Source organism: Pseudochaenichthys georgianus, chromosome 7 (genome assembly GCF_902827115.2).
Source record: "Pseudochaenichthys georgianus chromosome 7, fPseGeo1.2, whole genome shotgun sequence".
In the NCBI taxonomy this organism is placed as follows: Eukaryota; Metazoa; Chordata; class Actinopteri; order Perciformes; family Channichthyidae; genus Pseudochaenichthys; species Pseudochaenichthys georgianus.
In genome coordinates, this window is record NC_047509.1 from 42,829,825 (window position 1) to 42,841,062 (window position 11,238).

The window sequence follows — 11,238 nt, forward strand, 5'->3', positions numbered from 1 at the left end:
TATCTTTTTATTTTTCACGATGTTTGGTTACTTTTGTGGTGTGGCAAAAGTGGATCATACATACTAGGAAAAGGACCTCTCCAATATTTTTATTATTTGTTTGAGCCCAGCAATATGGACTGCAGACTTCCTTTGCTTAGATTTATTTCTACCGATTTGTTTCTACTGATTTGTTTCTACTTCACGAAACAATATGACGAAAACAAAAATATTGCAAAAGACTCTTTATTCTTCATAATGTCAACACTTGACATAATTGATATATTCTCTCTAGATAAAGACGAGAACGCCATGATTTGTAAGACATTCAGATTGGAAGTAAGACCATTTCATTTCATACTCAATTACAGGAAAAGATTATTCATATACACTCAATATATGGACAGAAGAAATAATGACATGTTAGACCAAATGTGTTATTAAGACTGTGGGAAACAATTGCTAAACGTCCACTTGTGACGGATGAATGAATAATATAATGAATGGAATGTGAAAATAGGACGTGGATCACAGAGAAGGAGAATGTGGGCAGGGTGTCAAGAAAAACACGGGCAAAGACCGAATCTCGTGGATGGTTGGAAAATATAGTCCAGGAACACAGGAATTTGCTTTCGTGTATGATTTTGCTAACATAAACATGGTGAGAGCAATTTAAAAAAGAACAAATGAGCTTTTAAAGTATTATAAATGATTGATTTATGCAGGAGGAGTGCAGAGCCCTTAACGTGTGCCTGCAGGACATACAGCAGCGCTCACTCAGGGGAGCAGTATCGGCCAGCAAAGAGAACGCTTTTGGTGACATTGTGTCGGATGAAGAAGAGGAAGGGGTGGTCAGCGATGAACGTAACCGGAACCAAGAAAGCGCGTTCTGTTAGTATGACAGCAGTGGCAGCAGCAGCCTCAGTTCCCTCCTCGTTGACCTCAACAAAAGCCTTGTGGACGACTTTTGACACTACCAGGTCATTTGCTGGGGACATGCCTGTCAGCAGAGGAGACATGATTTATGATGCAAGCTTTAGAAGTAATACAGGCAATCTTGTGTTTTACAGAACTAATGTTTTCTTGAAGCTTGATTAGATTTCAAACGCAACCTTTTGGGCTTTTGAAAGACATCCTTGTATTTATTTCTGCATGGAAAAGTGTTACTCTTTTAGAAATGTTGTGCTCTTAAAGTAATGATGCTGTTTATATACAGTATATATATTTATGGCAAACGACTCACCTGAAAAGTCACTCATCGTGACATCAAAAGCGTCCACCATGCCCATGCTGATCAGGATCTCTTTCAAGTCACACGACTCCTCCATCTTGAATCGAGGCAGCCTCACTTCCACATCAGTTTCACTCATCATGTCTGGGCGAGTCCACTCCACAAATGTCTCATAGGTCAGCTCCTTCTCCAGCTAGTGTGGAGACAAGATCATCTATTAGTGTGCCAGTTTGTGCATGTGTTAACGGTCTGTGTCTGTGTTCTACCCATAGACTGGTTCTACCTTCTCAAGGCCCGTTGTCTCGTCCTCGATCTCATTGGGCAGGAAGATGAGCATGCTGAGGTCTTTCCCTTTATAAGGCATTTCCAGGATCTGTCAAAACATTACATTTTTCATTTTGAATCTAATCACCAACTTGTTAAAGGTATGGAATGTTGCTTAACATACATAAATCTATTGTTTTAAAAAACAAACATTATCATGTATATTACCTGGCAGTTGAACTCCGTAATGGAGGTGATAAGAAATGTACTTTTCTCTTGCATCATCTTCACCCATTTGGAGTCATTCTAAGGAAAGCAGCAAACACAACAAGCCCTTTTCCTTTTGAGTGATCGCCCATCATATGAAAATATCAGTCGTCCCATAGGGTGCTACAAGTCAAAGTATTCAATCTGCAGAATTGCTCATTTCAGAATCATATATCCATCATATTCCAATCAAAGTCCATTTGATCTGAATACCATCAATAAATAACTTTAAAAAATACCAAGAACATCTGGTTTATGCTGCTTTCCCTACTCCTAACAAACTGGGTTGAATTGGATTAGAAATATGGCCAGGTTAACTGCAGTGTTACCTTGTTCACTTTAAACGGCGCATCAACAGTAGAACCCTCCTCGAACTGTTTGTCCCATTTCCCTTTGAAGTAGATGGCGCTGACCAGCACCAACGTGGTCGTGCTATCCACCACACGCTTGGCAAGCACATCCTTAATTCTACCTGGTGAACAGAAAGGAAAGAAGATACCAGCGTTAAGGCAGCTAGCAATGTTTACAGCCCAATTACATTTTGATCCACCTTTACAGCATTTAAATATAAAATCTGAAAACAAAAAGGTAGGCACATGTTCTCTGCGAGTGTATGAGTTATTGTGAGCTGCACCTTGCGTCTGCCCCTCCACCCAGCTGTTGATGTTGACCCTGACTGCTTCTGCGCTGGCTTTGAAGTCCACAGACTCCAGCTCAGCACTGTAGTACCTGTTGGTTTCTTCTAAGAAACGCTGGAATGATAAACAGCACATTTTAAGACTCATTATGCTTTGAACTTGAGTTAAGAAATACTTTAAGAATAGTATATAATTTGCATGAGTTTTATACAAGTATGATACACCTGGCTATTTTCAAGTAAAACGTCAGTGGAGGATCACAAAGGAATACACCCACCTCGACAAAGTGGTAGGACTGCTCTCCGTAAAGCCTGTTGGCGAGGCTGAGGGCATAGGGAGCGTCGTCCTTGATGAGCTCACTCAGAAGTCTGGAGAAGCTGGCGTGGACATCCTCTTCATCATTCTGAGGTGGCAGGAACAGCAAACAGCCAGATAGGATTAGCATGTTACAAAAACAACACTGACACAGAGACCGATAAAAGAAAACCTCGTATTACGTATCATAATCTTGTATGGATCATCGGCCTTGTGATCAGCTTGGCCGTTAAATAATGAGAATAAACACCAAAATCATTGTTAGCCCTGGTTCTCAACGCTGCAATGACTGTGCATACTGAGGCATCCATAGGAGAACATTCAAGCTTTAAGCACCTCTTTAAAAGTGATTCATTGAACATGAATGCATGCTAGGCCAAAATCTACAGGTGTGTTTCAGGGTCTTTTTGTTATTTGGCATAATGCTACTGTACGGCCTTCTTTAGCATGGAATGCTGTCCTTAAAGCCACATATTTGAGTCATTGTTATAAACATTTAATGTAATTAGAATGACATTGAACAAAACCTCCAGAATCCGGGAGATTTCAGAAGTTTAACTTTTCCTTATTATACCTACAGCACCTTTTGAAAGAATCTGAAAAATGGAATCAACAGACCAAACGGAAACGTAACACCAATAGAATAACGTTCAGCCTCATTTACCCTTATCGTTATGAACGCCTTTAATTTGGCTTTGTTCCCACCTTGCGCACACACTCCGGCAGAATTCTGGACTGATGCATCTGCATCTGCGACAGCATTGTCTCTGCTCCTGTCTGCTCTGGTTGCCCTTTCTCAGTAAAACCCAGGACCTGGGGGGGGGGGTGAGTTGGATCACTGTTAAGTTACATTTGGTCAGTGTGGCAATACAGTTTGATGCACAGGTAAACAAAGACACAGCTTGTAGAAGCACTCTCTGGCGCCTGGTCAAAGGACATAGTCGTACACATCAAGTCACATGCACATCTTCCTCTGTATAATTGATGACTCCAGGCAGAATTACGACCCTGCTAGAAAGAGTAAGATAATTGCATTTAAAACATCACCAATGAAGAGGAACAGAAGGATTGCCAGCAAAATGAACTAGTAAGAAAAGTTATTGACAACTAAAGCTTCAGCTAAATAGTAAATAGTATTTCTCTCTGCAATGTAAGTAAGGTCATAGTATAAACGGCAGGAAATGTAAATACAGTAAAGTAAGTATAAAATTGTACTTCAGTATGGTATTCGATTAAATGTACTAGCCTAAGTGACTTTACACCACTGACATGACACCCTACACATTTGTGATTGGTATACATGTGCTTTCTCACTTATGTTTTAAATTTGAGTTGTATACATTGAAAATAATCCTAATTAATTTAACAAACTATTCCTCTACCTGTCAACCAAGGCAGGATGAAACATATCCCTGCCCTTTTTCTAACTGCTGCTGGGAGACAAATAATTAATTGCATGTGCAGGCACTTTCTCATGCCATGCCCCGCAAGAAATCCAGACCAAAACCTTCGGTCACCTCATATCATTCTTAATTAAATAAAAGGCATCTTTCAATCAATGTTAAAAACATCAGAATAAAACCTGTGCACGTGACAGAGCTTGATATCCAAACCCACACCTCACGATGGCATACAAAGATTGCGAAATTCTAGCCCCATCAGCAACTCACCTTAAATGGCATGCCTGTTGATACACTTAAAATGGGTGTGGTACCCTGAGAACTGGACCGTTGTATTGTTCAGTGTACGTGCGCATTTAGGTGTGTGTCTACCTCTGACATCTGTGTGGATGTGTTGCCCCCGGTCCCCAGCATCACCATAGCCAGGGCTGAAGAGATGCTGAAGGGGGAGTAGAAGATATTTGCGGTCTTGTCGGCATCACTGAGCTTTTTGAAAAGGTCCAGAGCGAAGGTGGTGTTGGCCTTGGATATCTTGGATGGGGGTGATGTCGCCATTGTGTCTGATACAGAGCAGAACATAAATCACTGCATTATAAACTGTAGCATACCTTTATTGCATTTACCCTTTTAGCTGAGTTATGCTGAGACACAAATAGCTTTAACAAATGTTTAATTGGTAGTCTTGGTAGTGATTGGTTGTCTTTTTTTCAACAACAAGTAGAGGTAATATTTGTTACTTTTATAAATAATTGCACTTTTAATATCTTCCTAACTTATATTGTCCTTTTGTTAAATCTATGTTTGATTTGCCAACTCTTCAGTATTTGTAGGTTTTAAAATGTTAGCACCTTGCAATATACTCTTGAATTAGCGTTTTAATTTGGGGCTTGCCCGTTTAAAACATGCTCTACCTTTCCCAGACAGGTGCAGACATTTCTCCATCATTTATGTTCCAAAACCTTGTCACTAATCAGTAAATATACATCCAGTTATTTACTTAATCAGAAGGGGAAAGTTATGGAACTCAGTTAAATCACACAGATATTGCATCATTGCCTTTGGAAACCAGGTGAAAAAGGAATGACTGTAAATCAAGAACTGTTAGTTAAATTAAACCTGGTAAACTCCTGGTATCCTTTACAAGCATTATCAACAAAATCAACAACATGAAACGAAAATCAACTTACTGACAGAGGCTCTTCTTCAGCGAACAGGTGATGTGGAATGGTTCCGTTTGAGAAAAACTAGTTTGAGTTGTCACTTTATAGGTCATGGTGGCCTGGCAGCATTCCAACATGCAGTGGCGACTGGTCATTAGGGGCAGGCACAGCCCCACCTAGTGTCAGCAGAAAGTATTAAAATAATGATTACAACAAAATGCAAAAAAAAAATTAAAAAATATATTAAATATATTTTAAGATCATGTTTAATCATCTGATTCGTCTGTACATTGCTGTTTTAGTCTGTGTTCTTCTAATTAGTGTCTACAGCTGTTTAGAGCCATGTGGGACAAAACCTGATCCTGCCCCTCCCTCTGACTGTCTAAGTGAACGGTGACTGAAAAAACTACACTGCGCATGCTCAGAGTATTTTCCTATTTAATGTGTGTGGCAACAAATAATGACCATAGGGGCATAGTGCTGCCATCCCCACCATACGTCATCTCACATCATTCAGAGCTGATTGGCTGTAAGTACGTGTGCCGCGAAAAGTGTGGTGTGTGAAGAGGAGACGAGAGAGCTGCAGTGAGGCGTCCTAAAACCAGGAAGTAAACTGCGCATGGCTTCCCTCCACAAAAAAGCAACGAGATTTCTCCATAGGATTTTAGAAAATAGCTCAAAATAAGATCTGTGGGAAACGTAGCTGTTAGATAAATGTACGTTCTATTTCGTCCCTACTGACCGCCAGAGGCGGTGCTTTAGCACTGGATATGTCCATCGCGCGCATGCGCAGCTCGAGTACCAATAACAACAAAGTCACCTGTGACCCACGTGACACCGGCTATATCAGCCGGTATTGTCAGAGGATCTGTTCCTTTTCATCTTCTCGCTGCGCGAGGGTACCGTGGCTACGTTTTCGTAGCCTGCAGCGTTCAGGCTTGAACGTTTGATCGGAGGGATTTCTCTGCAAACAGCTGGCCGCGTGAAGCTTCGCGACTGACAGTCGGAGCTACGGGTCGTTAGACGCGTCCTCCAGGAGCTGCGCCGGCTGTGCAGAGCCTCGACAGACAGGTTTGTGTCAGCTTGTTGCTAGTGATGGCTGTGTTTCCACACCCGCTCCCAGCCAAGTTGTCCTGATTACCGTCTTATTGTTTGTGGCTTAGACTTTCTGGTGACGACAGTGTTCCTGCTTCCTCTCCCATAAAGTTGCCCTTATGCTCTTTTGAAAGTTCTGCTTGTGGCGTTGTGCCCGAGCTATCATTAGCATTTGAGTCCCAGCTTTGGCTGCGTCCCTCATTCGATTTAGTATGGAAAGCCAAGAGTGTCATACTTTAAACCCGTTTTTCGTTTAGATGCAGAAAGTAAGGTAAGTACTTTCTATTTTCTAGAAGCTATTATCTGGTCTTAACATTTGTGTTCTGACTTGGTCGCTTGATTGTTAGCAGCAGCCGCTTGGCTAACACCTTGCTGTTGAGCTTAACTATTAACTCAGGGCAGTGCTCCCGCTCCCTGTAGCATAGGGTTTGATTGCAGTAGCGCTAGTTCGTTGTATTACTGCTCCTAGTACTAGACTCCTAGCACTAGGATGATATGCAGAGAACATCTTCACGGTCTTAACATTGTGTTCTGACTTGGTTGCTTGATTGTTAGCAGCAGCCGCTTGGCTAACACCTTGCATGTACGGTTAAGCTTCATTATTTAACTCAGCCGGTGAGGGCAGTGCTCTCGCTGCTGCTCCCGGTAAACGCATGGTATGGTTGCAGTAGCGCTATATCGTGGTATTTACTGCTCCTAGTACTAGACTCCTAGCACTAGGACGATATGCAGAGAACAATCTTCACTGTGTGTGCCGTGTGCTCGGCATGTATGGCCATTAAGGAGGATTTCATCCTCCCAATATTATATTGTCTAGTGGGCAGCCGTTGGCTGACACTTTTAGGCACCGGCCACAGTTACTATTGTAACTAAGGTTCTAAGCCGTAAGTACTGGCCATAATTACTACTGTAACTATGGTTCCAAGCTGTGTAAGTACTGGCCATAGTTAATACTGTAACTACGGGGTTAAGCTGTAAGTACTGGCCATAGTTACTACTGTAACTACGGTTCCAAGCCGTGCACGTACTGGCCATAGGCAATACCGTAACTACGGCTCTATGCCGTGTAATGGCCATAGTTACTACTGTAACTACGGTTCTAAACCATGTAAGTACTGGCCATAGTTACTACTGTAACTACGGTTCCAAGCCGTGCAAGTACTGGCCAGAGTTACTACTGTAACTACGGCTCTATGCTGTGTAAGTATCCAAGCCGTGCAAGTACTGGCCAGAGTTACGACTGTAACGACGGTGCTAAGCCGTGTAAGTACTGGCCATAGTTACTAATGTAACTACGGTTAGATGCCGTGTGAGCCCTGGCCATGGTTACTGCTGTAACTACGGCTCTGTGCTATTCTATTCTTTAGAAGCCAGTTATCTGGTCTTAAACATGTGTGTTATTTGACTTGATCTCGCTTGATCGTTAGCAGCAGCCGCTCGGCTAACGTCTTGCGTATACTGTTAGCTTCTTTATTTTACCCAGCTAGGTGAAGGCAGTGCTCTCGCTCCCGCTCCCTCTACTGGTAATGTGGATGTACATCCCTTTTTCTGTTCGGCGAGTAGTAGCACCGCTCTACTCTTCCCGTTCAGCAGGTAGCCGGTGAAGGCTGTGTTCCCGCTCCCGGTTACACTGCATCTGGCGTTCGACTCTAACTTAACCAGTGAAGGCAGTTCTCGCCCCCACTCCTGGTAGACGCCAAACGGCCTCGTTTTTCCGTTAAGCAGGTAGCCGGTGAAGGCTGTGTTCCCGCACCCGCTCCCGGTTACACTGCATCTGGCATTCGTCTCTAACTCAACCAGTGAAGGCAGTTCTCGCCCCCGCTCCTGGTAGACGCCAAACCGCCTTGTTTTTTCTGTTAAGCAGGTAGCTGGTGAAGGCTGTGTTCCCGCACCCGCTCCCGGTTACGCTGCATCTGGCATTCGTCTCTAACTCGACCAGTGAAGGCAGTGTTCTCGCCCCCGCTCCTGGTAGACGCGGAACTGCCTTGTTTCTCCGTTAAGCAGGTAGTCGGTGAAGGCTGTGTTCCCGCACCCGCTCCCGGGTACACTGCATCTGGCATTCGTCTCTAACTCAACCAGTGAAGGCAGTTCTCGCCCCCGCTCCTGGTAGACGCCAAACTGCCTTGTTTTTCTGTTAAGCAGGTAGCTGGTGAAGGCTGTGTTCCCGCACCCGCTCCCGGTTACACTGCATCTGGCATTCGTCTCTAACTCAACCAGTGAAGGCAGTGTTCTCGCCCCCGCTCCTGGTAGACGCCAAACTGCCTTGTTTTTCGGTTAAGCAGGTAGCTGGTGAAGGCTGTGTTCCCGCACCCGCTCCCGGTTACACTGCATCTGGCATTCGTCTCTAACTCAACCAGTGAAGGCAGTGTTCTCGCCCCCGCTCCTGGTAGACGCTAAACTGCCTTGTTTATTCTGTTAAGCAGGTAGCTGGTGAAGGCTGCGTTCCCGCACCCGCTCCCGGTTATGCTGCATCTGGCATTCGTCTTAATTTAACCAGTGAAGGCAGTGTTCTCGCCCCCGCTCCTGGTAGACGCTAAACTGCCTGGTTCCGTTAAGCAGGTAGCTGGTGAAGGCTGTGTTCCCGCACCCGCTCCCGGTTACGCTGCATCTGGCACTCGCCTCTAGCTCAGCCAGTGAAGGCAGTGTTTTCGCCCCCGCTCTTGGTAAACTGCCTTATTTACTAATCCAGCTAGGTGAAGGCAGTGATCCCGCTCCCGCTCCCTCTGCCGTAACGTGGGTGTAATTACATCCCTCTTTCTGTTCGGCGAGTAGCAGCAACGCTCTACTCTTTCCATTAAGCAGGTAGCTGGTGAAGGCGTGTTCCCCCACCCGCTCCAGGCTACGCTGCATCTGGCTACCTACAGAATGGTTCATTCATGTAGCGCCTGTAGGGTTTCTCTTGAGCCCGAGGACGGCCACGACCGCTGCCCCTCCTGCCTCGGCCGCCTCTGGCGGTCAGTGGGGACGAAATTCGAGCATCTGAGGGAGGTTCTCACGGTAAACGCCTGCATGAGCTGTAGCTGCATGCCTCGGGTGCTCAGAGTGGCTCGAATCACTGAGGTGGAACGTCTGGCAGCAGCCAACAGACACCTCTCCTTGTCACGTACTCCTCCAGATCAATTTGGCCGTTCCCAGCGACTTGAGGGAGCGATGGCTTTGTGTGCTCCCCCCAATAGAAGGACTAGAAATAGGCTGTCCTCTAAAGTGGATCGGCTAGCTGCCGATAGGGGCATGATGAAGTCGCCTCTTGGCCCTTCAGCCTGGGCCCGGTGTGGCTGCTAGCCACACCCCTCCTTCGGTGGGCGCCCCTCCTTCGGTTGACGCACCTCCTCCGGTTGACGGAGAGTCCTCCGTCGCGTACCAGTCGAGCCAGGGGAGCTGTTTAGATCAGCTGCCCTCGGAGGCACTGGAGTGTGCCGCCCAAGCTAGGCAGACCAGGCAGCAGCACTCGGGTCCTCGCAGACCTGTGCCCACTCCCAGCAGGCCCAGGGGCCGCTCTAGCAGCCGCACTCAGCCGCTGGATTACAGGGGTGGTCTGCAGAGGTCTTAGCGGCCCACTCAACCGCCTCCCAATGACTTTCGTGCCCCATGTCGCCCGCCTTCCAGGCGGCCTCGTGCCCCAGAGCCTGACCGGAACCCCCCCCCAAGAGGGTCCGGGGGGCTGGGCTCTGAAATCCCGGGGGTGGTCGGCGGCTGCTTTCCCAGCAGCAGCTCAGTTTCTGGGCAGTCTGTACTTCCGTCCCTTGGGTGGTTTTCACCTTAACCCAGGGGTACGGACCGCAGCTCCGGCCCCTAGCCTTCGGCTGGGTCTAATTGACAGTCGTCAGCGATCCGGCAGGGGCCCTACCTCTGGCCCAAGAGTTGTCCGTCCTTTTGTCCAAGGACGCAATCAACCCAGTAAGACCCTCTGCTTAGCCAGGGGGTTCTACTCGGCATACTTTCTCGTGAGCAAGAAAGTCGGCGGATTTCGCCCGATCTTGGACCTCAGAGGAATCAACAGATTCCTGAAGGTGCTGCCATTCTATATGCTGACTACTGCATACGCACAGGTGGAGTGGTTCCCAACCGAGGGATGCCTACTTCCACGTGGGCCGGGCAAGAGGGTGCCTTATATTCAGTTCCTCCGGCCCTTGGGCAGACTGGCAGCTGCCTCGGCCGCTGGGCCCTTAGGCCCGCTGTCGTTCTGCCCCATGCAGATGTGGCTGAACAGCCTTCACTTGGACGCCAAGTGGCACAGGCACAGTGAAGTCAGGGTGTCGCAGCATTGCTCCACTCTCCGTCACGCTGGAGGGGCAGGGCCTATCTCTGGTAGGCGTGCCCATGGGAGCCATCCCATCCCGCCAGGAGACCATCACCATAGGTGCATGTCTCTCAGGGTGGGGTGCAGTGCGGCAGGGCAGGACCGTTCAGGGTCAGTGGTCTGCCCAGCAGAGTGCGCGCCGGGTCAACGTGCTCGAGCTTCGGGCCGTGCAGCTTGCACTCACGCACTTTCTACCCCAACTGGGGGGCAAGAATGTGCGTGTTCCTTGGGGACAGCATGTACATTGTTGGTTAGACAACAGTCCCTTCTAGATAGTGGACGTTCTCACTCCACTCTGAATTTATGTGGCTGCGATTCTGCCCGACATGTTCGGGTCGACGGCGCCACGGCGGGGTGCCACAGGTCGGTGTCCCTCTTTATGAGAGGGGCTTTACGGCAGCGTCCCCCTTGCACCCCGAGGGCTCCGGCTTGGGACCTGCCCTTGCTGCCGGATGCCCTATCACCTCCTCCCTTCGAGCCCCTGGCCCAGGTGGGGCTTAGGTGGCTGCCCACAAAGGCAGCATTTCTGCTTGCCATAGCCTCAGGGAAGTGAGTCGGGGAGTTGCATGTCCTCTCCATAAACAATACA

General features: G+C 47.3%; 1 protein-coding gene across 1 annotated transcript; it reads right to left on the reverse strand.

The window, feature by feature from the left end:
• Nucleotides 1-249: 249 nt before the first annotated feature.
• Nucleotides 250-5,348, reverse strand: LOC117449673 (leukocyte elastase inhibitor-like). Its single transcript, XM_034087466.2, has 10 exons — nucleotides 5,282-5,348; nucleotides 4,467-4,654; nucleotides 3,400-3,507; nucleotides 2,657-2,782; nucleotides 2,376-2,493; nucleotides 2,071-2,213; nucleotides 1,703-1,780; nucleotides 1,494-1,583; nucleotides 1,223-1,403; nucleotides 250-979 (listed from the first exon to the last, which is right to left on the reverse strand). Exons 2-10 carry the CDS (start codon nucleotides 4,647-4,649, stop codon nucleotides 753-755), a joined length of 1,254 nt encoding a protein of 417 aa, XP_033943357.1. The 5' UTR covers nucleotides 4,650-4,654; nucleotides 5,282-5,348; the 3' UTR covers nucleotides 250-752.
• Between the last annotated feature and the right edge of the window lie 5,890 nt (nucleotides 5,349-11,238).

Excerpts from the sequence above, each read along its gene's own strand:
- LOC117449673 (XM_034087466.2), bottom strand. The coding sequence starts at position 4,649 with ATGGCGACATCACCCCCATCCAAGATATCCAAGGCCAACACCACCTTC. Across the intron at positions 1,584-1,702 it reads TTACGGAGTTCAACTGCCAG|ATCCTGGAAATGCCTTATAA; the intron begins GTAATATACATG and ends ATGTTTTGACAG. Across the intron at positions 980-1,222 it reads CACGATGAGTGACTTTTCAG|GCATGTCCCCAGCAAATGAC; the intron begins GTGAGTCGTTTG and ends CTCTGCTGACAG.